Genomic DNA, 26,540 nt, shown 5'->3' with positions numbered 1-26,540 from the left:
CAGTAAATATATTGATCACTGCTTGCTTCTGAAGACTGCAAACAGGCCCTTTGGAAAACATCAGGCAAAGCAGGGCAAGAAATTGGAGGCTTTCTTGTTTTTAACCTTGGCAAAGGCCAGCAGGGCAAGAGAGGAAATTCTGCCCCTTGGCTCTGCTCAGACCTCACCTGCCCTGCTGGCCAGTTCTGTCCCCAGCAGAAGGAGCACACAGAGCTGCTGCAGAGCCCAGAGGAGGCCACAAAGATGAGCCAAGGGCTGGAGCTGCTCTGCTATTAGGCTGAGGGAGTTGGGAGTATTCAGCCTAGAGAAGAGAAATCTCTAGGGGGACCTTAGAGCTGTCTTCTGGTCAGAGAACCAGAGAGAATCAGAGAATTATAGAATCATAGAGTCACAGAATCAGAGAATCAGAGAATCACAGAATCAGATAATTATAGAATCACAGAATCAAAGAATCACAGTCACAGAATCAGAGAATCAGAATCACAGAATCATAGAGTCATAGAATCAGTCACAGAATCAGAGAATCAGGATCACAGGATCAGAGAATCACAGAATCAAAGAATTACAGAATCACAGACTTAAAGAATCACAGAATCATAGAATCAGGGTCACAAAATCACAGAATCAGAGAATCAAAGACTCACAGACTCACAGACTCAACCACAGAGTCCATCACAGCCTCACAGAATGACAGGATTACAGACTCCCAGACTCACAGGGTCACAGATTAATTCTAACCAACTTTGTTTTGTTTCAGTCTTGTGAGTGCTAATCTGATCGAGAGATGTATCTTGGACCTGAAGGCTCCATTGGGTCATCCCTGGCATACAGAAGATGTAAAAGCTCAGGTTAGAGAAGCATTTGTTAATGCCTTTTCCCCCCTCTCAATTATAAAATGAATTATGTCTACAAAATGTGTATTTGCTGAGATGGCCCAGATCCTGCAGGCTGCTCTCTGCTTCTGACACCTTAGAGTCAGAGAATCAGTCAGGGTTGGAAGGGATCACAGGGATCATCTGGTTCCAACTCCCCTGCCATGGGCAGGGACACAGCTTACAGCAATTATATCTTACCTCTATTTAGCATCTCACCCCAAAATTTAGCATCTCACCCTGAAATTTAGCATCTCACCCCAAATTTCAGCATCTTGCACCCATTTAGCATCTTACCTCCATTTCCATCTTACCTTCATTTTACATCTCACCCTAAAATTTAGGATCTCACCCAAATTTAGCATCTTGAATGAATTTCACATCTTGCATCAATTCAGCATCTTACTCCAACATTTAGCATCTTACCCCAAAATTTAGCATCTCACCCCAATTTAGCATCTTGCATCAATTTAGCATCTTGTATCAATTCAGCATCTTGCTCCAACATTTAGCATCTCACCCCAAAATTTAGCATCTCACTCCAATTTAGCATCCTGTATCAGTTTAGCATCTTGCATCAATTTTGCATCTCACCCCAAATGTTAGCATCTCACCCCAAAATTTAGCATCTCACCCCAAAATTTAGGATCTCACCCCAAATTTTAGCATCGCACCCCAATTTTGCATCTTGTATCAATTTAGCATCTAGCATCAATTCAGCATCTCACCCCAACATTAGCATCTCACCCCAACATTTAGCATCTCACCCCACAATATAGCATCTAACCCAAATTTATCATCCTGCATCAATTTAGCATCTTACCCCAATTCAGCATCTCACCCCTAAATTTAGCATCTTGCACCCATTTAGCATCTTACCTTATTTTACATCTTACCTGCATTTTACATCTCACCCCACAATTTATCATCTCAACCCAATTTAGCATCTTGCATCAATTCAGCATCTTACCCCAAAATTTAGGATCTCACCCCACATTTTAGCATCTTTCACCCATTTAGCATCTTACCTCCATTTACATCTTACCTACATTTTAGCATCTCACCCCAAAATTTAGCATCTCACCCCAAAATTTATCATCTCACCCCAATTTAGCATCTTGCATCAATTTAGCATCTTGCATGGATTCAGCATCTTACCCTAAAATTTAGCATTTCACCCCACAATTTAGCATCTCACCCAAATTTATCATCCTGCATCAATTTAGCATCTTGCAGCAATTCAGCAGCTTGTCCAACATTTAGGATCTTACCCCAAAATTTATCATCTCACCCCAATTTAGCATCTTGCATCAACTTAGCATCTCACCCCAAAATTTAGGATCTCACCCCAATTTACCATCCTGTATCAATTTAGCATCTCACCCCAAAATTTGGAATCTCACCCCACAATTTAGCATCTCACCCGAATTTGGAATCCTGCAGCAATTTAGCATCTTACCCCAATTTAGCATCTTGCAGCAATTCAGCATCTTACCCCAAAATTTAGCATCTCACCCCAATTTAGCATCTTGCAGCAATTCAGCAGCTTGTCCAACAGTTAGCATTTTACCCCAAAATTTAGGATCTCACCCAATTTAGCATCTTGCATCAACTTAGCATCTCACCCCAAAATTTAGCATCTCACCCCAAAATTTGGGATCTCACTCCAAAGTTTAGCATCTTGCACCCATTTAGCATCTTACCTCCATTTCCATCTTACCCCAAAATTTAGCATCTCGCCCTAAAATTTAGCATCTCACCCCAATTTAGCATCTTGAATCAATTTCACATCTTGCATCGATTCAGCATCTTACTCCAACATTTAGCATCCCACCCCAACATTTAGCATCTCACCCCAACTTTGCATCCTGCATCAATTTAGCATCTTGCATCAATTCAGCATCTCACCCCAAAATTTAGCATCTTGCACCAATTTATCATCCAGCATCAATTCAGCATCGTACTGCAACATTTTACATCTCACCCCAACATTTAGCATCTCACCCCAAAATTTACCATCTCACCCCAATTTAGCATCCTGCAACAATTTAGCATCTCACATCAATTTAGCATCTTATCTCCATTTTACATCTTACACCAAAATTTGTCATCTGACCCAAATTTAGCATCTTGCATCAATTCAGCATCTCACCCCAAAATTTATCATCTCACCCTAAATTTTAGCATCTTGCACCCATTTACCATCTGACCTCCATTTACATCTTACCTGCATTTCACATCTCACCCCAAAATTTCGCATCTCTCTCCACGATTTAGCATCTCAGCCCAGTTTGGCATCTTGCATCAATTTAGCATCTTGCATCAATTCAGCATCTTGCTCCAACATTTATCATTTTACCCCAAAATTTAGCATCTCACCCCAATTTAGCATCTTGCATCAGTTTAGCATCTTACAGTAATTCAGCATCTTACACTAAAATTTATCATCTCATCCCAAAATTTATCACCTCACCCCAAATTTTAGGATCTTGCACCCATTTCGCATCTTACCTCCATTTACATCTTACCTGAATTTTACATCTCACCCCAAAATTTAGTATCTTGTATCAATTTAGCATCTTGCATCAATTCAGCATCTTGCTCCAACATTTATCATCTTACCGCAAAATTTAGCTTCTCACCCCAAATTAGCATCTTGCATCAGTTTAGCATCTCTCCCTACAATTTAGCATTTCACCCCAATTTAGCATCTTGCATCAATTCAGCATCTTGCGCCAACATTTAGCATCTTACCCCAAAATTTAGCATCTCACCCCAATTTAGCATCTTGCAGCAATTCAGCAGCTTGTCCACCATGTAGCATCTTACCCCAAAATTTATCATCTCACCTCAATTTAGCATCTTGCATCAATTTAGCATCTTGCTCCAACATTTAGCATCTCACCCCAAAATTTAGCATCTTGCATCAGTTTATCATCTCTCCCCACAATTTAGCATCTCACCCCAATTAAGCATCTCACCCCAAAATGTAGCATCTTACCCCAAAATTTAGCATCTCACTCTCAAATTTAGCATCTCACCCCAATTTAGTATCCTGTATCAGTTTAGCATCTTGCATCAATTTAGCATCTCACCCCAAAATTTAGCATCTCACCCCAATTTAGCATCTTGCATCAATTTAGCATCTTGCATGGATTCAGCATCTTACCCTAAAATTTAGCATTTCACCCCACAATTTAGCATCTCACCCCAAAATTTAGCATCTCACCCCAAAATTTAGCATCTCACCCTAATTTAGCATCTTGCACCAATTTAGCATCTTGCATTAATTTAGCATCTCACCCCAAAATATAGCATTCCACTCCAAGTTTTAGCATCTTGCACCCATTTAGCATCTTACCTCCATTTACATCTCACCCCAAAATTTAGCATCTCACCCCAAAATTTAGGATCTCACCCCAATTTATCATCTTGCATCATTTTAGCATCTTGCATCACTTCATCATCTTACCCCAAAATTCAGCATCTCACCCCACAATTTAGCGTCTCACCCCAATTTAGCATCTTGCATCAGTTTAGCATCTTGCAATAATTCAGCATCTTATCCTAAAATTTAGCATCTCACCCCAAAGTTTAGCATCTTGCACCCATTTAGCATCTTACCTCCATGTACATCTTACCTTCATTTCATGTCTCACCCCAAAATTTATCATCTCACCCCAAAATTTATCATCTCACTCCAAAATTTAGGATCTCTCTCCACATTTTAGCATCTTACACCCATTTAGCATCTTACCTCCATTTACATCTTACATCCATTTTCCATCTCTGCCCCAAAATTTAGCATTCCACCCCAATTTAGCATCTTGCATCATCTTAGCATCTTGCATGGATTCAATATCTTACCTGAAAATTTATCATCTCACCCCAGAATTTAGCATCTCACCCGAATTTGGAATCTTGCATCAATTTAGCATCTTGCAGCAATTTAGCATCTCACCCCAAATTTTAGCATCTTCCACCCATTTAGCGTCTTACCTCCATTTACATCTTACCTGCATTTTATATCTATCCCCAAAATTTAGCATCTCACCCCAAAATCTAGCATATCACCCCAATTTAGCATCTTGCATCAATTTAGCATCTTACAGTAATTTAGCATCTTATCCTAAATTTTAGCATCTCACCCCAAAATTTAGCATCTTGCATCAATTGAACATCTAGTTCCAACATTAAGCATCTCACCCCAAAATTTAGCATCTTACCCCAATTTAGCCTCTTGCATAATTTTAGCATCTTAGTTTAGCATCTTATCCTAAAATTTAGAATATCACCCCAAAATTTAGCATCTCACCCCAAATTTTATCATCTTCTACCCATTTACATCTTACCCGCATTTCACATCTCACCCCAAAATTTAGCATCTCACCCCAATTTAGCATCTTGCATCACTTTATCTTCTCTCCCCATAATTTAGCATTTCACCCCAATTTACCATCTTGCATCAGTTTAGCATCTTACAGCAATTCAGCATATGACCCTAAAATTTAGCATCTCACCCCAAATTTTACATCTTTCACCCATTTAGCATCGTACCTCCATTTACTTCTTACCTTCATTTCACATCTCAACCCAAAATTTAACATCTTGCATCAATTTAGCATCTTGCATCAATTCAGCATCTTGCTCCAAGATTTAGCTTCTCTCCCAAAATTTAGCACTTCACCCCCAAATTTAGGATCTCACCCCAATTTAGCATCCTGCATCAATTTAGCATCTCACCCCAAAATTTAGCATCTTGCGTAAATTTAGCATCTTGCGTTAATTTAGCATCTCACCCCAAAATTTAGCATCTCACCCCAAAATTTAGCATCTTGCATCAATTTACATCTCACCCCACAATTTATCATCTCACCCCAATTTAGCATCCTGTATCAATTTAGCATCTTACTCCAATTCATCATCTCACCACAAGATTTAGCATCTCACCCCACAATTTAGCATCTTACCCCAATTTAGCATCCTGTACCCATTTAGCATCTCACCCCAAGATTTGGCATCTCACCCCAATTTAGCATCTTGCTTCAATTTAGCATCATGCATCAATTTAGCATCTTGCATGGATTCAGCATCTTACCCTAAAATTTAGCATTTCACCCCAATTTAGAATCCTGCATCAATTTAGCATCTTACCCCAAAATTTAGCATCTTTCCCCAATTCAGCATCTCATCCCAAAATTTAGCATCTTACCCCAATTTAGCATCTTGCATCAATTTAGCATCTTGCTTCAATTCAGCATCTTACCCCAAAATTTAGCATCTCACCCCAAAATTTGGGATCTCACTCCACATTTTAGCATCTTACACCCATTTAGCATCTTACCTCCATTTACATCTTATATCAATTTTACATCTCTACCCCAAAATTTAGCATTCCACCCCAATGTAGCATTGTGCATCACTTTAGCATATCACCTCAACATTTAGCATCTCACCCCAATTTAGCATCTTGCATCAATTTAGCATCTTGCATCAATTTAGCATCTTGTACCAATTTAGCATCTTGCATGGATTCAGCATCTTACCCGAAAATTTAGCATCTCACCCCACAATTTAGCATCTCACCTGAATTTGGAATCCTGCATCAATTTAGCATCCTGCATCAATTTAGCATCTCACCCCAATTTAGCATCTTGCATCTATTTATCATCTCACCCCAAAATTTAGCATCTCACCCCACATTTTAGCAAGACCCATTTAGCATCTTCCCTCCATTTACATCTTACCTGCATTTTATATCTCACCCCAAAATTTAGCATCTCACCCCACAATTTAGCATCTTACCCCAAAATTTAGCATCTCACCCCACAATTTAGCATCTTACCCCAATTTAGCATCCTGTACCCATTCAGCATCTCACCCCAAGATTTAGCATCTCTCCCCAATTTAGCATCTTGCTTCAATTTAGCATCTTGCATGGATTCAGCATCTTACCCTAAAATTTAGCATTTCACCCCACAATTTAGCATCTCACCCCAATTTAGAATCCTGCATCAATTTAGCATCTTACCCCAAAATTTAGCATCTTACCCCAATTTAGCATCTTGCATCAATTTAGCATCTTGCTTCAATTCAGCATCTTACCCCAAAATTTAGCATCTCACCCCAAAATTTGGGATCTCACTCCACATTTTAGCATCTTTCACCCATTTAGCATCTTACCTCGATTTACATCTTACCTGCATTTTAGCATCTCTACCCCAAAATTTAGCATTCCACCCCAATTTAGCATCTTGCCTCAATTCAGCATCTTGCTCCAACATTTAGCATCTCACCCCAAAATTTAGCATCTCACCCCAATTTAGCATCCTGCATCAATTTAGCATCTTGCATCAATTCAGCATCTTGCTCCAACATTTAGCATCTCACCCCAAAATTTAGCATCTCACCCCAATTTAGCATCCTGCAGCAATTTAGCATCTCACCCCAATTTAGCATCCTGCATCAATTTAGCATCTTGCATCAATTCAGCATCTTGCTCCAACATTTAGCATCTCACCCCACAATTTATCATCTAACCCCAATTTAGCATCCTGCAGCAATTTAGCATCTCACCCCAAAATTTAGCATCTTGCATCAATTTAGCATCTTGCACCTGTTTATCGTCTCACCCCAAAATTTAGCATCTCACCCCAAAATTTTAGCATCTTGCACCCATTTAGCATCTTACCTCCATTTACATCTTACCTTCATTTCACATCTCACCCCAAAATTTCGCATCTAACCCCAATTAGGATCCTGCATCAATTCAGTGTCTTCATTCAATTTAGTATCTTGCATCAATTTGGCATCCTACACCAAAATTCAGCATCTCACCCCAAATTTTAGCATCTCACCCCAATGTAGCATCTTGCATCAATTCAACATCTCCCCCCAAAGTTTAGCATCTCACCCCACAATGTAGCATCTAACCCAAATTTATCATCCTGCATCAATGTAGCATCTTACCCCAAAATTTAGCATCTTGCAGCAATTTATCATCTTGCAGCAGTTCCGCAGCTTGTCCAACATTTAGCATCTTACCCCAAAATTTAGCATCTCACCTAATTTAGCATCTTGCATCGACTGAGCATCTCACCCAAAAATTTAGCATCTCACCCCAATTTAGCATCTTGCATCAATTTAGCATCTTGCATCAATTTAGCATCTTGCATCAATTTAGCATCTTGCATCAGTTTAGCATCTTACCCCAAAATTTAGCATCTCACCCCACAATTTAGCAGCTTGCATTAATTTAGCATCTCACCCCAAAATTTAGCATCTCACCCCACAATTTAGCAGCTTGCATTAATTTAACATCTCACCCCAAAATTTAGCATCTTGCAGCAATTTAGCATCTTGCAGCAATTCAGCAGCTTGTCCAACATTTAGCATCTTACGCCAAAATTTAGGATCTCACCCAATTTAGCATCTTGCATCACTTCAGCATCTCACCCCACAATTTATCATCTCACCCCAATTTAGCATCCTGCATCAATTTAGCATCACACCCCAAAATTTAGCATCTCACCCCAATTTGTCATCTTGCATCTGTTTATCATCTCACCCCAAAATTTAGCATCTCACCTCAATTTAGCATCCTGTATCAGTATAGCATCTTGCATCAATTTTGCATCTTACCCCAAAATTTAGCATCTCACCCCAAAATTTTAGCATCTTGCACCCATTTAGCATCTTACCTCCATTTACATCTTACCTTCATTTCACATCTCACCCCAAAATTTAGCATCTAACCCCAATTAGGATCCTGCATCAATTTAGCATCTTCAATCAATTTAGTATCTTGCATCAATTTGGCATCCTACACCAAAATTTAGCATCTCACCCCAAATTTTAGCATCTCACCCCAATTTAGCATCTTGCATCAATTTAGCATCTCACCCCACAATTAAGCATCTCACCCCAAAGTTTAGCATCTCACCCCAAAATTTAGCATCTTGCATCAATTTGGCATCTTGCATGGATTCAGCATCTCACCCTAAAATTTAGCATTTCACCCCGCAATTTAGCATCTCACCCCAATTTAGCATCTTGCATCAATTTAGCTTCTTGCCCCAACATTTAGCATCTCACCCCAATTCAGCGTTTTGCATCAATTTAGCATCCCACACCAATTCAGCATCTTGCATTAATTCAGCATCTTGCCCCAATTTACATCTTACCCAAACATATAACATCTTGCATCAATTTAGCACCTTGCATCAATTCAGCATCTCACCCCAATTTGGCACCCTGCATCAATTTGGCACCCTGCATCAATTTGGCACCCTGCATCAATTTAGCATCCTGCACCAATGCAGCATCTTGCCCCAATTTACATCTTACCCAACATTTAGCATCTTAATCAGCCATGTTCTGTCCAACCTGGAACCATTTGCTGCTGCTAGAACTCTACCTAGAACCACCAAACTGTGCTTTAAAGCCACCCAAAGCCTGCCAGAGAGGTTCTCCGTGCATCTGGGGGTGCTCACAGTGAGCTTGGGGAGAGCCTGGAGCAGGTTGCCCAGGGAGAGGAGACTTAGACTGGGTCTTGGGAAGTTCTTTGGTAGGAGAGTGGCAGGAGTCTGGCACAGGCTGCACAGGGAGGCTGTGGATGCCTCCTCCCTGGAGGGGTTCAAGGCCAGGCTGGATGAGACCTTGAGCAGTCTTCTCAGTGGAAGATGTCCTTGCCCATTGCAGAGGGTCAGGACTAGATGAGCTTTGAGGTCTCTTCCAACCCAAAACCATTCCATCAATCTGTGAATTTCGTTGTCCACTGAAGTCTGAGCCAGACACAGTTCCTGACACGTTTCCTGCAGCCACTGACAGAGCTCTCAGCCAGTTTTGGTCTGTGCCAGCCACAAAGGTTACTGCCAGAGAAATGCTTTGGTATCAACTTTATCTCTGGACATATCTTTATGGTCATGGCTCAGCACCAGTTGAAAGCTTCTGGTGCTCTCCACTGAGGTTCACACAGAGTCACAGATTGCAGTGGGTTGGAAGGGACCCTCCAAGGGCATCTTGGCCAACCTCTGCACTCAGCAGGGACACCTCCAGCTAGAGCAGGCTGCACAGGGACACAGCAAGGCTGATCTTGGCTGGCTGTAGGGACCCTCCAAAGGCATCTTGGCCAGCCTCTGCACTCAGCAGGGACATCTCCAGCTAGAGCAGGCTGCACAGGGACACAGCAAGGCTGAGCTTGGATGGCTGCAGGGACAGGGACTCAAGCACAGCCCTGGCCAACCCGTTGGAGTATTTCACCACTCCCTGTGCTGATGCCCAGCCTGCTTTTGGAGGTGTTTCCTTTGTTGAGAGATCCCTGTGCTGTTAAGGAGCTGTGTTGCTGCAGGCATATGGCAGAAAGACTTTTTTCCCTGGTTGCTTGGTTGTGAAAGCTTCAAGCTGAGCTTCTGTTTTCAGGAAGTAAACATAGGTTTGAAATTAGAGCAGAGCAGGTTCCAGTTGGATGTTAGGAACAAGTTCTGCACCATGAGGGAGGTGAAGCACTAGAACAGGTTGCCCAGGGAGGTAGTCCAGGTCTGGTTCCTGGAGCTATCCAAGGTCAGGCTTAATTAGGCTATGAGCAACCTGCTCTGGAGGAGCATGTCCCTGCTGATTGCAAAGTGGGGGTGGGACCAGAGGACCTTAGGAGGTCCCTTCCAACCCAAGCCATGCTGTGATTCCATACATTGCTCACTGTTACTGACCACTGTGCCTATAACCAGAGCCAGGACTCCCTGCTGAGGATCTCCACTCCTTTGGCACAAGCAAACTGATCTCACAGATGTGTTTCCAGAGTAGCAATTCTCTGCCATATTCCACAAGGAAAAGGAGGAAAAGACTTTTCAGTTCATGTTCTGTTATTTCTTTGAAGTGCTGGATATGAATTCCACATGCTAGGAAGCAGTGAGGTAGTGTCAGTGTTGAAAAGGTGGAAGGAACCAACCCATGGCTTCAGTTCATGTCTTTTAAGCATTGTTACAGGTGGTGGCACTGCTTCAGTACCTCTCAGCTGTGGCCAGGCTGCTGGCATGCTGTTTACTGGTGGACACTCAGCTGGTGCTCCAGGATGAGCTGCTGAAGCCTCTCTTGGGAAACACCTTTGGCATCCTCAGCAGTCGCTCCAAAGATGGCTTAGGTAATGACCTGGATGGAGTCTGCCTGGACTGCAGCAAAGCCTTTGGCACCTCTGCCACAAGCAGCTCCTGGCCCAGCTGGCAGCTCCTGGCTGGGACAGAGTCACTCTGGTATGGGTCAAGAACTGGCTGCAGGGCTGGGAACAGAGAGTGGTGGTGAATGGTGCTGTGTCCAGTTCTGGGCTCCTCAAGACAGATGTTGAAGTGCTCGAAGGTGACCACAGGAGGGCGACAAAGCTGAGGGGCCTGGAGCAGAGCCCTGTGAGGAGAGGCTGAGGGAGCTGGGGGGGTGCAGCCTGCAGCAGAGGAGGCTCAGGGCAGAGCTCATTGCTGCCTGCAGCTGCCTGCAGGGAGGCTGTAGCCAGGTGGGGTTGGGCTCTGCTGCCAGGCTGCCAGCAGCAGAAGGGGGAACAGCCTGAGGCTGTGCCAGGGCAGGTCTAGGCTGGATGTGAGGAGGAAGTTGTTGGCAGAGAGAGTGATTGGCACTGGAATGGGCTGCCCAGGGAGGTGGTGGAGTGGCTGTGGCTGGAGGTGTTCTTGCCAAGCCTGGCTGGGGCACTGAGTGCCATGGTCTGGTTGGTTGGGCAGGGCTGGGTGCTAGGCTGGGCTGGGTGAGCTTGGAGCTCTCTGCCAACCTGCTTGGTTGTATAATTCCATGAAGTGCTTTGTTTCCAGCAGAGCCAGGCAGAGGCAGCTCTTCATTTCTGTACCAGCTTCATTTCAGGTGGCAGCTGGTGCCAGCTTACTGCTTTACTACCCAGCAGTGTGCAGAGCTCTGAGTGGTTTGGTGCTTTCCCTGTGTTCTCTTTGCAGATGCTGAGTTAACATCTGTGCTTCATCAAACATGGGTGGACTTCTTCAACCTTCTGGCTACCTTGTTGTGGCAGGGTGGCCAAACAGCTCTGCCAGCTGTGACAGCAACCTTTGCAAACCATTGCACAGCTATAATTGGTAAGGTCTCCCCTTGGATGGGTTTTAACCTGGCAACTAATAAAACCAACAAGGAAAGAAGAGGAACATTCCTGCTTAGATTCCAGTCATTACCAAGTCTGTATTCCTAGATCCATAGAGTGGGTTAGGTTGGAAGGGACCCCAAAGATCATCCAGGTCCAGGGAGGTTGTGTATTTTTTACAGTGAGGGTGCTGAGACACTGGCACAGGTTGAGGGTGCTGAGACACTGGCACAGATTTTCCAGGGTGGTTGTGGAGGACAGAAGCACAGAATGGGATCAAAGATGCCCTTCTGTGCTTCTGTCCTCCACAACCACCCTGGAGATGTACAAAGCCAGCTTGGATGAGTCCTTGAGCAACCTGTTCCAGTTGGAGATGTCCCTTCCTGTGGCAACTGGCTGAGCTTTGAGCTTCCTCCCAGCTTAAACCATTCTGTGATGGAATAAAGTGTGAGCAGAGTCCAGCCAAGTGGCCAGCAGATGAGTGAGGAGGAAATGAAACTGGTTTGATTTGTTTTCTTGGTGTGCAGAGCAGTGAATGAGTTCAGCCCTATCAAAGCCAAGCTGATCAAATGCATCCACTTTGTGGAATTCCTATTTCAGTGCTTCTTGGCTGCTGCTTGGCTCACCCACGTTGCTTTGCTGAGGCTTTGAAGAGTTCTGAGGCACCTAAGCTCTGCTCAGGAGGAAGTCTGATGGTTTTGTTGTGCTCCATTTAACCTTTCAGATACCATTTGTGACTGCATTCGTCTGTCAGCCACGAATCCTTCTCTGTACACAGCAAGTTTGCAGTTCCTCTCTGCCCTTCTGAATGAGGAAGGGAGAAGGCAGCTCCAAGAGAAGCAGAGCATCCAGAACCCAACTCTCAGCTTCCTGCTGGATCACGTTGAAGGATGCCAGGCCTCAGTAACTCAGCTCACAGCGTTGATTATTCAGGTATGCAACCTTTGACAGTGTGATTGCAGGGCACAGTTCTGCAGCTTGGGGGTTTGATGAGGAGGAGTGGAGTTAGCTGAGGAATCACAGAACCCAGCAGTTTGGGGGAGAGCTCCAAGCTCACCCAGCCCAACCTAGCACTTCAATATCTGCAATGGAGGAGCCCACAACTGGACACAGCACTCCAGGGGTGGCCTGAGCACTGCTGAGCACAGGGGCACAAGAACCTCCCTTGTCCTGCTGCCCACACTGCTCCTGAGCCAGCCCAGGATGCCATTGGCTCTGCTGCCCACCTGGGCACACTGCTGCCTCCTCTGCAGCTGCTCTCTCACAGCACCCCCAGGGCCCTCTCTGCCTGCCTGCTCTCAGCCACTCTGGCCCCAGCCTGCAGTGCTGCTTGGGGCTGTTGTGGCCAAAGTGCAGAACCTGCCCTTGGCCTTGTTCAGTCTCATCCCCTTGGCCTCTGCCCACCCATCCAGCCTGGCCAGTTCCCTCTGCAGGGCTCTGCTCCCCTCCAACAGCTCCACAGCTGCTCCTAAAAGATGTTTTCTTTCTGCATGTCAATTGGAAGAGTTTCTGCAGTAACTGCAGAGCAGGCAGACTGAGCAGGAGTGGAGAGGACAGGAATACAGAGAGGAAGAGGTCTGCATAGGAACAGTGCTAGGAGTCACCCCAGTGAAAATACAGACTATGCCACCATGGCTCTGAGTCTGAACCCTGCTTTTCATCTGGTCACTTTGCCCTTGTGCTAATGGAATTGCATCATTGTAGGTCTGTGAAAGAAAATCATCCAAGGATGTGCTGAAGGAAGTTGGTACCAAGGCACTGCTGTCTTTGTTGGCTGTCAGCAGAACTGCTCAGCAGTGTGCTCTGGAAGGTGAGCACAGTCGAGGTGGTGGAAAATGAGTTAGGCAGCAAAAGCTTGCAGCTGTTTGCCATGGTTTTATTCTGAACCATAGAATCAAGCAGGGTGGGAGAGAGCTCCAAGCTCATCCAGTCCAACCAAGCATAGAATCAAGCAGGTTGGCAGAGAGCTCCAAGCTCATCCAGCCCAACCAAGCATAGAATCAAGCAGGTTGAAGAGAGCTCCAAGCTCATCCAGTCCAACCAAGCATAGAATCAAGCAGGTTGAAGAGAGCTCCAAGCTCATCCAGCCCAACCTAGCACCCAGCCCTAGCATGGCTCTAGGCTTTGGGGTTTTATTGGCAGAGTTTGGTACAGAGAGAGCTTATCAATAATTAAAAGTGTTCAGTTGCAGATGAAATATTAAGGTTGCAGTCAGGCTCAGAAGTTTGCAGCCAATTCCCAGCTCTGTGTTAGTGAGCTGTGAGTTTTCCTTGCTGCTGGTGTGTTCACCTGGCTCTGCAGGCTGGAGAAGAGAAGACTTCCAGGAGACCTTGGAGTGGCCTTCCAGGATCTGAAGGGGGATACAGGAAGGCTGGGGAGGGACTATTGACAAGGGCTTGTCATGACAGGAGGAGGAGGAATGGGTTTAAAGTGGCAAAGGTAGATTGAAAGTTTATGTGTGGAAGAAGTTGTTTGCAGTAAGAGTAGTGAGACACTGGCACAGGTTGAGAGTGGTGAGACATTAGCACAGGTTGCCCAGGGAGGTTGTGGAGGACAGAAGCACAGAATGGGATCAAAGATCACATTCTGTGTTTCTGTCCTCCACAACCTCCCTGGAGGTGTTCAGGACCAGTTTGGATGAGTCCTTGAGTGACCTGTTCTGGTGTGATGTGTCCCTGCCTATGGCAGGGGATTGAGACTGGCTGAGCTTTGAAGTCCCTTCCAGCCTAAACCATTCTCTGATCCTACCCATTTGGAACTGGAGGTTTTGCACTGCCAGCACCTTCCAGTTGTTGTTTTGTGCTGTGCTCATGCAGGTTTGTAGGTGAAAGAACACCCTGGGGTCTCAATTCTGGCTTTGCCCAGGCAAGAAAAGACCTGGGGCTGTTTAGTCTGGAGAGGAGAAGGCTGAGTGGGATCTTAGTAATGTCTCTAAGTATCTGAGGGGTGGGGAGGGGGCAGGCCAGGCTGTGTGTGGTGGTGCCCAGTGACAGGGCAAGGAACAAGAGGTAGAGCTGGAATGCAGGAGGTGCCACCTGAGCATGAGGAGAAACTCCTTTGCTCTGAGGGTACTGAAGTCCTAGAGCAGATTGCTCAGAGAGGTTGTGGAGTCTCCTTCTGGGCAGACTTTCCAACCCCACCTGAATGTGTTCCTGGGTGACCCTGCTCTGGCAGGGGGTTTGGATGATCTCTGGAGGTGCCTTTCCAACCCCTACCACTGGTAGATAACAAACTATTGTGAGCTCTCAGCATTTGGACATCTGAAGCCTTAAATCTCAGCCCCGGGAGGGGAACAGCAATCAAGAAGATCATTGCCATAAAATGCACTTGTTAAGTGTCAGCTTTTTGTGTCTTCCAGCTGACCTGATAGACAGCTGCATAGAAAACATGAAACACCTCCATGCACAGCTGAATTTGGATGCCCTAAAGGCTGGCAAAGCACAGAAGAAAAAGGTACCTCTCAAACCCAAAAGGCTGATGGGACAAGGAGCTTAGCAGCTCTCTGCTGTCCTTGCTTTGGTGGGGTTTGCTGCTTGCTTGGGTTGTCTTTTCCTTGAGGCAGATGCTGTTGGTGTCTGTCACAGCTGGGACAGGGATAAGTGGCAACTGCTGCTGGATCTGGATTCATCCTGGTACTCACCCCTTAGATATTCAGAGGCATTGATCAGATCTCCTCTCAGCCTCCTCTGTAGGCTGAAGGCTCTCAGCCTTCCTTCCCAGCAGAGATGTTCCAGTCCCTTCAGCACCCTCATAGCTCTCTGCTGGGCTTTCTCCAGCAGGTCCCTGTCTCTGGAATTTGGGAGCCCCAAACTGGACACAGTATTGCTGGTGTGGTCTCAGCAGGGCAGAGCAGAGGGGCAGGAGAACCTCCCAGAGCTGCTGGCCACAGCATGCTGCTCAGCAGAGTTAGTCTGAGAACCAGCAAGCTCCTTCCACGTGAGGGAGGCTGAGACACTGCTTTCAGGCTGAGATTTGCCTGGTCACTGAGAGAACTGCCAGTGCCTTCCAGTCTCACCACCCTCCTGCTGAAGATCTTCCTCCTCAGGTCCAGTCTGACCCTCCTCTCCTTCACCTTAGCACCATTCCCCCTTGTCCTGTCTTTAGACATCCTTATGGAGAGTCCTTCTGCAGCCTCTCTGGAGGATCCCAGCTACTAGAAGGCAGCTCTAAGGTCCCCCTGGTGTCTTCTCTTCTGCAGGCTGCAGAATTCTTATGCTATTCATCTTCAAATGTTTTTTTCCCTTCTGGCTAGGAGGATAACCTCATCAAGCAGCTGAGGTGTTCTATGCAGCTGCTCAGAAACTGCCTCTTCCAAAATGAAGGCTGCAAGGTAGGTGGTTTGAAGCTGAACCCATGGCAGCACATCCAGGTGCTCCAGCAATATATTTCTCTGGTGCTCTTTCCTACTTGGAAACTATCTGCAAGGAGGCTAAACTGAGCCTTGATACTCATGGCAAGAAGTAAATCCAATTTCATTCTTTCATTCTGGACCTGAGCAAGGCTTTGGCCTCTGTCCCAGATGGCATCCTGGGCACCCAGCTGGAAACACACAGGCTGGATGTGTGGAGCACTGCTGGGTAAGGAATGGGCTGGATGGTGGCAGGCAGAGAGTGGTCACCAAGGGCACAATGGCCACCTGCAGAGCAGTGCCAAGTGGCTCCCTCAGGGGTCAGAGCTGGCACCAGTGCTGTGGAACATCTTTGGCAGTGCCATGGGCAGAGCCATCAGTGCAGCCTCAGCAAGTGTGCAGATGGCACCAAGCTGTGTGGCACAGGAGACTTGGTAGAGGGCAGGGATCCATCCAGAGGGAGCTGGGCAGGCTGCAGAGCTGTGCCCAGGCTACCCCCATGGCATTCAACAGGGCAAAGTGGAAGGTCCTGCAGCTGGGTGGGTGCAATGCCAAGCACAGCTCCAGGCTGGGTGGGGAATGGCTGAGAGCAGCCCTGAGGAACAGGCCCTGGGGGTCTGGGCTGATGCAAAGCTCCACAGGAGCCTGCAGGGTGAGTGCAGCCCAGACACAACCCTGTGCTGGGCAAGAGCAGGAGCAGCCATCTGCTTGTCTCTCCTCTCAGCACTTGACTGTGCCATAACCTCAGATGAGGGGACTGGGGAAGGTGTTTGTTGCTGGGTGCTGGGTTGGACTGGATGATCTTGGAGATCTCTTCCAACCTGGTTGATTCTATGATTCTGCTGTTGTGATCTGGACCTTCAGGGACAGTTTCCTGGAGGAGACAGGGAGGTTGCTTCTGGTGACTGATGTTTGTGTCATTTCCTCTCTAGGACTGCACCCTTCTAGTCCTATGCTTTTGGAGCTCAAATAATGAGTTGCTGTCTCTGCCACTACCTGCAGGGAGGCTGTAGCCAGGTGGGGTTGGGCTCTGCTGCCAGGCAGCCAGCAGCAGAAGAAGGGGACACAGCCTGAAGCTGTGCCAGGGCAGGTCTAGGCTGGATGTTAGGAGGAAGTTCCTGGCAGAGAGAGTGATTGGCACTGGAATGGGCTGCCCAGGGAGGTGGTGGAGTGGCTGTGGCTGGAGGTGTTCTTGCCAAGCCTGGCTGGGGCACTGAGTGCCATGGTCTGGTTAGTTGGCCAGGGCTGTGTTGGGCTGGGTGAGCTTGGAGCTCCCTGCCAACCTGCTTGGGTCTATGATTCTGTGAGTTGGAGCAGGATAAACCTGTACCCCAGGGAGCTCTCGTGCAGTCCCAGCTGGATGGAGTCAGTCTTCTGCTTGCATGTGTCTGAGCCTGTCTGCTGGCTTGCACTGGGGTGGTGTTGGTTGCATTCCTGTTGACCTGCTGCTGGCTCTTCACTGCTACAATCTTCTAAAGCAAATCCAATGGGATGAAAATGTGCATTTCTCACTCTTATTTGTTCTTCCTTGTCCAAGTATTTTGTGACCTGGTTCAAATTCCTCCTCACCTTCTTGTAGGTGGCAGCACTCAAAGCTCATCTGGTTCCTGTTGTGCAGTCTCTGTGGCCCTGGTTCCTAACAGATGACTCCTCCATGCAAACTGCTCTGCATTTGCTTTGTGTCTACACTGCAAACTGTCCTGCAGGTATGAGAGCCACAGCTAGAGCTGTGTTGCTGCACAGGGATTGGAGCAGGCTGCCTGGGGAGGTGGTAGAGTCTCCATCCCTGGAGGTGTTCAAGAAGCTGGAGCTGTGGTGCTGCAGGATCTAGTTTAGTGATTGTGGTAGTGGGGTTAGGGTTGGACTCCATGAGCTTAAAGGTCTCTTCTGACCTTAATGGTTCTGTGACTGTGGTTTTGCAGGCAGAGCAATGTCTTTATCAGCAGAATCACCTCTTAGATTGCAGAAGAGCAGAGCAGCAAAGTGCCATTTGCAGGCACATTCAGAGCAGGTCTCACTGGCTCTGCTGTGATACCAAGAACCAACCCAAGCCTTTCCAAAGCCCCACCTCAGGCTGTGGGCTGCAGAGCTCTGTTTCTGGGGGTGAATGCCTCTCTGATGCATGTGTGGTTTGTTTCTCTCTCCTCAAGGCTGTGCTTCACTTTGTTGGGCCAGTGGTGGGCAATCCTCACTTCCCTCTGCGCGAGGAGCAGCTGGCAGCTCCTTAATGCATGGCCTCTTGAAACTGGCTGCACAAGAGGCAACTGACAGCAGCCCAGTCCAGCAGGTGCTCTTTGCTCTTCTTTCTAACCTGGCAGTGTCTCATGACTGCAGAGGCATCATTCAGAAGGTAAGAAGGAAAGATATCCTGGGATCAGGGCTGTGGAACTGGTGTCCTGAGATCAGGGCTGTGGCAAAGGTGTCCTGAGATCAGGGCTGTGGAGAAAGTGTCCTGAGATCAGAGCTGTGGAAAGGATGTCCTGGGATCAGAGCTGTGGAAAAGGTGTCCTGAGATCAGAGCTGTGGAAAAGGTGTCCTGAGATAAGAACTGTGTAAAAGGTGTCCTGAGATCAGAGCTGTGGAAAAGGTGTCCTGAGATCAGAGCTGTGGAAAAGGTGTCCTGGGATCAGAGCTGTGGAAAAGGTGTCCTGGGATCAGAGCTGTGGAAAAGGTGCCCTGGGATCAGAGCTGTGGAAAAGGTGCCCTGGGATCAGAGCTGTGGAAAAGGTGCCCTGGGATCAGAGCTGTGGAAAAGGTGCCCTGGGATCAGAGCTGTGGAAAAGGTGCCCTGGGATCAGAGCTGTGGAAAAGGTGCCCTGAGATAAGAGCTGTGGAGAAGGTGCCCTGGGATCAGAGCTGTGGAGAAGGTGCCCTGGGATCAGAGCTGTGGAGCAGGTGTCCTGCATGCCTGTAGCTGGCTGGGAGGTAGAACTGTGTTCTCACTGTGTGTGTCTGTAGCTGCTGTCTTTTCCCTGTTTAATTTGTGCAGTGAATGACCTTCATTTGTGTGGGGTCAGCTTCTGTGCATCTAGACTGCATCAGTTAGCACAGAGACAACCTGAGCCTCACCCTCCTGACTCTTCAACCAAGAAGTGATTCTTTCTCTGCTGTAATTATCATTTTCTTCTTTCCTTCTCTCTTTTTCTTCTCTGTCATTTTCTTCTTCTCTTTTTCTTCTGTATTTGTCATTTTCTTCTTCTCTTTTTCTTCTGTATTTGTCATTTCCTTCTTTCCTTCTCTCTTTTTCTTCTGTCATTTTGTTCTCTTTATCCTCTGTAATTGTCATTCTCTTCTGTTCTTCTCTCTTTTTCTTCTGTAGTTGTCATTTTCTTCTCTTTTTCTTCTCTAATTGACATTTTCTTCTTTTCTTCTCTTTTTCTTCTCCAGGTCTCATTTTCATCTTCTCTTTTTCTCTTCCAATTGTCATTCTCTTCTCTCTTTTTCTTCTCCAGTTGTCATTTTCATCTCTTTTTATTCTCTAATTGTCATTCTCTTCTCTCTTTTTCTTCTCCAGTTGTCACTCTCTTCTCTCTTTTTCTTCTCCAATTGTCATTCTCTTCTTTTCTTCTCTTTTTCTCCTCTGATTTTCATTTTCACCTTCTTTTTCTCTTCTGTAATTATCATTTCCTTCTCTTTTTCTTCTCCAATTGCCACTCTCTTCTGTTCTTCTCTTTCTTCTGTGATCCTGCAGTCCCTGGCTAACAATGAAATATGAGGCATTGGTGAAGTGTGCAGCTGAAAAGGTCACAGAGCAACAAAGAAGCCAGAGAATGCTATCAATTCTAAGGCCTTTTTTCTTCCTCCTGGCAGAGCAACTTCCTGCAGAACTTTTCTTCTTCCTTACCAAAAGGAAGTCACAAAGGTCCCAGTACTGTGTCTACTCTTTGGCTGAAGCTGCTGCTGAGCCTCTCTGCTGCAGATGATGGGCAGCAAATGCTGATGAAGGTAAATGGCTTCCTGGAGCAGATCGTGGAGCTGTGCAAGCACAAGCACAGGAGCAGCCAGCAGCTGGCACTTCTGATTCTGCACAACGTCTGCTTCAGTCCACCCAACAAGCCAAAGATCCTGGCCAGTGGTGAGTATCTCTGGGCCCTGCCAGCTGCTGTAGTCTGAGAGTACTGTGGCTTCCAGAGGATCACATTTTCATCTAGCCCAGGTCACTCAAGGCCTCATTCAGCCTGGGAGGAGCCTGGAGAAGAGCCCTGTGAGGAGAGGCTGAGGGAGCTGGGGGTGTGCAGCCTGCAGCAGAGGAGGTTCAGGGCAGAGCTCATTGCTGCCTGCAGCTGCCTGCAGGGAGGCTGTAGCCAGGTGGGGTTGGGCTCTGCTGCCAGGCAGCCAGCAGCAGAAGAAGGGGACACAGCCCCAAGCTGTGCCAGGGCAGGTCTAGGCTGGATGTTGTTAGGAAGTTGTTGCCAGAGAGAGTGATTGGCACTGGAATGGGCTGCCCAGGGAGGTGGTGGAGTGGCTGTGGCTGGAGGTGTTCTTGCCAAGCCTGGCTGGGGCACTTAGTGCCATGGTCTGGTTGGTTGGGCAGGGCTGGGTGCTAGGTTGGGCTGGAGGAGCTTGGAGCTCTCTGCCAACCTGCCTGGTTGTGTTGTTCTAAGATTTCAGTGCAGCAGCACATCAGGGGTGAGAGGAGTTTGTCACTCCCATACAGCTGAGCTGAAGGGTTCTTTGTGGCAGGCTGAAAGAACTGAAGTTCCTGTCCTCCAGCTGGACAAATCCTTAATGCTCCTGCACATCAGGGCTGCTGAGGCAGACTTTACATAGATTCACAGCTCTCTTTGGGTTGGAGAAGAGCCCAAGCTCATCCAGTCCAACCATCAACCCAGCACCACCGTGACCATCAAACCATGGCCACAGGTGTCTTGAACTCCTCCAGGGATGGGGACTCCAGCACCTCCCTGGGCAGCCTGTGCCAATCTCTGACCACTCTTGTAGGAAATTGTTCCTCTTGTCCAACCTAACCCCTCTCTGGCACAGTTTCAGGCCATTTCCTCTCCTTCTATCAGCTGAGCCCAACCCCCAGCATGTATGTTCTGTCAGGGGCAGAGGATGCTGATGGTGATGCTGCAGTCGTGGCCATGGCAGATACATTTAGAGCAGCAGCATGCACAGAGCTCCTCTTTTAGCTGTTTGTAAAAGGCAGGTTTCCTTCCCCCAGTTAATTGCCTTTGTTGTGAGCCCTCAGCAGGTTTCCCACAGCCTCCACGCTTCTCCCTCCTTCCTGAGGTGCTGATTTGCTGCCTTAATTAAGGATAAATTATTCAGTTACATAATCTGTGACTTGTTTATTCCAAATTAAACAAGCCAGCTTGAACAGGCTGGCTCCAGAGCCAGGCTGGGAAATGAAGGCAGCTACAGTGGGGTGGCAAATCTTGCTCATTGCTTACAAACCATCACACAGAAGAAGTACTGAGGAAAAGAGAAACATTTTCATTTCCCTCCTGATGTGGCTCTAATTGTGGCTACTGGGAGGTGTAAAACAGCTTCAAGGCTTGCTCAGTCCCTCTGCATAGTGAATCACAGGATGCCAGGTTGGAAGGGACCCTAAGCATCATCTGCTCCAACCTTTCTAGGTGGTGGTGTAGATGAGAGGAGATGGCTCAGCAGCCTGCCAAGCTGAGGCTTATTAATGATGTGCTTCTTGATGCCTGAGGGCTTCATCTTTTACCAGTGCTTGTCTTTGTTCTGCTACATTAACACTTATGCAGTGGAGGCTGCTGATTGGGTGAGCATCCTTCTGTCTGATATGGTGAGCATCCTTCTGTCTGATATGGTGAGCATCTTTCTGTCTGATATGGTGAGCATCCTTCTGTCTGATATGGTGAGCATCCTTCTGTCTGATTGGTGAGCATCCTTCTGTCTGATATGGTGAGCATCCTTCTGTCTGATTGGTGAGCATCTTTCTGTCTGATATGGTGAGCATCTTTCTGTCTGATATGGTGAGCATCCTTCTGTCTGATATGGTGAGCATCCTTCTGTCTGATATGGTGAGCATCCTTCTGTCTGATATGGTGAGCATCTTTCTGTCTGATTGGGTGAGCATCTTTCTGTCTGATTGGTGAGCATCTTTCTGTCTGATATGGTGAGCATCTTTCTGTCTGATATGGTGAGCATCCTTCTGTCTGATATGGTGAGCATCCTTCTGTCTGATATGGTGAGCATCCTTCTGTCTGATTGGGTGAGCATCCTTCTGTCTGGTGAGCATCTTTCTGTCTGATATGGTGAGCATCCTTCTGTCTGATTGGTGAGCATCCTTCTGTCTGATATGGTGAGCATCCTTCTGTCTGATTGGGTGAGCATCCTTCTGTCTGATTGGGTGAGCATCCTTCTGTCTGATTGGGTGAGCATCTTTCTGTCTGATTGGGTGAGCATCTTTCTGTCTGATTGGGTGAGCATCTTTCTGTCTGATTGGTGAGCATCCTTCTGTCTGATATGGTGAGCATCCTTCTGTCTGATTGGTGAGCATCTTTCTGCTTAATTGCTCTGATAATAAAGTTCCTGTCATTCCTCTGCCATACCAATACTTGTTCATCCAGCCTGGCCTTGGACACCTCCAAGGAGGTTGTGGAGGACAGAAGCACAGAAGGGGATCAAAGATCCCCTTCTGTGCTTCTGTCCTCCACAACCACCCTGGAAAATCTGCCCCAGTGTCTCACCACCCTCAACTTGTGCCAGTGTCTCACCTCCCTCAACCTGTGCCAGTCTCTCACCACCCTCACTGCAAACAACTTCTTCCTAACATCCAGTTTCAATCTCCCCTCTGCCACTTTCATCCCATCCCTCCTCCTCCTCTCATCACCAGACCTTGCCAATAGTCCCTCCCCAGCCTTCCTCTAGCCCCTTTCAGATCCTGGAAGGCCACTCCAAGGTCTCCTCAAAGCCTTCTCTTCTCCAGGCTGCACAGCCCCAACTCTCTCAGCCTGTGCTCAGAGCAGAGCTGCTGCAGCCCTCTCAGCATCTTGGTGGCCTGCTCTGCACTGGCTTCAACACTTCCACGTCCTTGTAGCCATGTCCCAGCTCTTGTAGCCTGTCCTCATAGCAAAGGAATGGTTGGAAGGGACCTCTGGAGATCATCTTGCTGTTGGAGTAAGTCCAGAGGAGGCCACAAAGGTGATCCAAGGGCTGAAGCAGCTCTGCTGTGAGCACAGGCTGAGGGAGCTGGGGTTGCTCAGCCTGGAGAGCAGGAGGCTCCGGGGGCACCTTAGAGCTGGCTGCCAGTGCCTGAAGGGATCCTGCAGGAAGGCTGGAGGGGAACACTGCATAAGGGTGTCTAGGGGCAGGCCAAGGGGGAAGGGTTTGGAGCAGAGGGAGAGTAGGCTTGAACTGGAGCTGAGAAAGTTCTTCACTATGAGGGTGGTGAGAGTGCAATAGGTTGCTCCTGTCCCCTAATCTTCTGTGTAGCCCTAACTAAGTGCACTCCAAGCACCAAAACATGTGAGACCTGTGAATGTCTGTCTGTGTTTGCTCCTCCCTACATGCTTCTTGTGCTTTCTCTCCTTAGATGAAGCAGTTTCAGTGCTGGTTGCCTGTCTGGAAGGTGAGAGTCCTGCTGTTCAGAGGATAGGAGCAGCTTCCCTTTGGGCTCTGCTTCACAACTGTCAGAAGGTTGGTTGGTGCTCAGAGACTGCACTGGGCTGGGAGGGACCCTCAGGGCTCATCTTGTCCAGCAAGGGAATGACAGATGGAGACCCTGCTCTTATTTCTCTGAAACATGCTTGATGAGGCTTCCTTATAGCATCCTGGAACCAAGCAGGTTGGAAGAGTCCTCCAAGCTCATCCAGCCACTACAACAGATTGCTCAAGGACTCATCCAACCTGGCCTTGAACACCTCCAGGGAGGTTGTGGAGGACAGAAGCACAGAAGGGGATCTTTGATCCCCTTCTGTGCTTCTGTCCTCCACAACCACCCTGGAAAATCTGCCCCAGTGTCTCACCTCCCTCAACCTGTGCCAGTGTCTCACCTCCCTCAACCTGTGCCAGTGTCTCACCACCCTCACTGCAAAGAATTTCTTCCTCATCTCCAGTCTCTATCTGCCCTCCTCAAGCTTCAATCCATTCCCTCTCATCCTAGCACTACAAACCCTTGTCTAAAGTCCCTGCCTGGATTTCCTGTAGGCCACTTTCAGGTGCTGGAAGGGCTGCTCTAAGGTGGCCTCACCTTTCAGGTGCTGGAAGGGCTGCTCTAAGGTGGCCTCACCTTTCAGGTGCTGGAAGGGCTGCTCTAAGGTGGCCTCATGATCTGCTGATGCTATAATTCTTGTATCTCAGGTTCTGCTGAACAACTTCTCATTTCCAAAGCTTGCCTGTTACAGTGTGAACGGGTAGGAAAGGAAATCACTTGGTACCTGTGTTTGTGTGTGCTACAGGCAAAGGTGACTTTGAAGAACCCATCCATAAGGAGAAGAATAGATGAAGCCTATTTCTCAGTGAAGAAATGTAAGTCTCACTTCCAGTTCTGTGTCCTTCCATCAGGCAAATGACCACCAACACCTTTCCATTTGTACCAGCACGGGCAGAGGTTTTTGACAGGATACTTCTGCCTCTAAGACCATGGGTAGCAGGGTGGGTTACAAGCACAGATACAGAGAAGTGCCTCCTGGTGACCAAATGACCTCAGGTAGCTGCTGTGGCTGCTCTCTAAGGAGCCCTCAAAGCAGGCTGTGTCCAGCAGGTCGAGGGAGGTGGTTCTGTGCCCTCACTCTGATGAGACCTCATCACCTGGAGGTCTGCAGCCTACCCTGGATCCCTAGCATCACTGAAAGGCAGCCTGCACTGGGGTATTTTTTCTGTCATACCTGGGTGGGGGGCTTGGGAAGCTGTAAGCTTCTTGCTTTTGAAGAAGCAAAACACAGCCCAGGCTTTGCACCAGGAGGTATTAGGACTCGATGTGCTGCTCCTAATAGAGAGAGGTTAAGGAGGTAAAGCAGTGTGAGCTGTAGCAAGGCAGCTGATGCAATCCCAGAGGCAATTCTCTATGAAGAGCTCTTTACAAGTTCAACTCTTGGGTCTTTTTTTCACCCCTGTAGCTACTCCACAGCCTGAAGAAGATGAGCTACAGAACTACTACTTAAAATGCCTGGAGAACGTTGTACAGCTTCTTGATTCTTAACCATCAGCAGATGGCTTCTCAGGTTGGGACTGGACAGCTCCCAGCGGCAGCCTGAGCCTTCGAGAAAGCACTTGTGATTCCTGGGGCAGTGGCAGCAGCATTTGGGCTGTGGCAGAAGTTTCTGAAGCCTTTCAGGAGTAAGTTCAGCACTTGGAACCAAAGCAACAGCACTAAACGTGGTGCAGGCTATGCACACTGTAATCCCAGTGGGAAATGGTAATGCTGCTGCTATGTGAAGTAAGTACACAGAGGGAGGAATGTGCAGGGGGAGAGGATGTGCAGAAGCAGGAGTGTGCCTTAGTTGTGCATGGAAATCGTTGCTGTGAGGTACTGGAATTGCTGGTGGGGATTGGTGTTAATAAAGGGGCTGTGAAGTGAGCTGAGCCCCCACCGCGGGTGGGCTGTGCTTTGTCCTGCCACAGGTGTGCCCTCTGGGCACTTAGCTCCAAGAGCTGGCAGTGCTGGCAGTCACCAGGGGCTGTGCCTCTTAGGTTGCCACCTTCAGAAAGCAGAGCCCAGTGTTTGCCTGGCTCAGAGCCCAGCACTCCTGCTGCAGCTGTTTGGCAGTATTGCTCTGAGGCCTGAATGCTGCCTCCAGAGCTGCTGTCCCCAGCTCCAGAAGGACACAGAGCAGGGGGAGCAGCCCCAGAGGAGGCCTTCAAAGGTGATCCAAGGGCTGCAGCACCTCTGCTAGGAGGACAGGCTGAAGGAGCTGGAGGTGTTCAGTTCTGTTCTATTCTGCCCTATTCTGTTCTGTTCTGCTCTATTCTGTTCTGTTCTATTCTGCTTTATTCTATTCTCTTCTATTCTGTTCTATTCTGTTCCTATCTGCTCTATTCTGTTCTGTTCTATTCTGCTCTATTCTGCTCTGTTCTATTCTGCTTTATTCTATTCTCTTCTATTCTGTTCTATTCTGTTCCTATCTGCTCTATTCTGTTCTGTTCTATTCTGCTCTATTCTGTTCTGTTCTATTCTGCTTTATTCTATTCTCTTCTATTCTGTTCTATTCTGTTCCTATCTGCTCTATTCTGTTCTGTTCTATTCTGCTCTATTCTGCTCTGTTCTATTCTGCTTTATTCTATTCTATTCTCTTCTATTCTGTTCTATTCTGTTCCT

At 47.3% G+C, this 26,540-nt stretch overlaps 1 protein-coding gene across 1 annotated transcript in view; it reads left to right on the top strand.

Moving 5' to 3' along the window:
• Window positions 1-25,814, top strand: part of RTTN (rotatin) — a 74,573-nt gene extending 48,759 nt beyond the window's left edge. The window contains exons 37-49 of the mRNA XM_064150305.1: window positions 758-848; window positions 10,857-11,010; window positions 11,822-11,959; window positions 12,686-12,894; window positions 13,666-13,771; window positions 15,320-15,414; window positions 16,214-16,291; window positions 17,889-18,015; window positions 18,460-18,659; window positions 20,120-20,384; window positions 23,817-23,920; window positions 24,682-24,751; window positions 25,342-25,814. Of these exons, the coding sequence (XP_064006375.1) occupies window positions 758-848; window positions 10,857-11,010; window positions 11,822-11,959; window positions 12,686-12,894; window positions 13,666-13,771; window positions 15,320-15,414; window positions 16,214-16,291; window positions 17,889-18,015; window positions 18,460-18,659; window positions 20,120-20,384; window positions 23,817-23,920; window positions 24,682-24,751; window positions 25,342-25,424 (1,720 nt within the window). The 3' untranslated portion in view covers window positions 25,425-25,814. The remainder of the gene's footprint in view (window positions 1-757; window positions 849-10,856; window positions 11,011-11,821; window positions 11,960-12,685; window positions 12,895-13,665; window positions 13,772-15,319; window positions 15,415-16,213; window positions 16,292-17,888; window positions 18,016-18,459; window positions 18,660-20,119; window positions 20,385-23,816; window positions 23,921-24,681; window positions 24,752-25,341) is intronic.
• Window positions 25,815-26,540: the final 726 nt, after the last annotated feature.

Source organism: Pogoniulus pusillus, chromosome 10 (genome assembly GCF_015220805.1).
Source record: "Pogoniulus pusillus isolate bPogPus1 chromosome 10, bPogPus1.pri, whole genome shotgun sequence".
Classification (NCBI taxonomy): domain Eukaryota; kingdom Metazoa; phylum Chordata; class Aves; order Piciformes; family Lybiidae; genus Pogoniulus; species Pogoniulus pusillus.
This window is presented reverse-complemented; position numbering and strand designations above follow the sequence as displayed.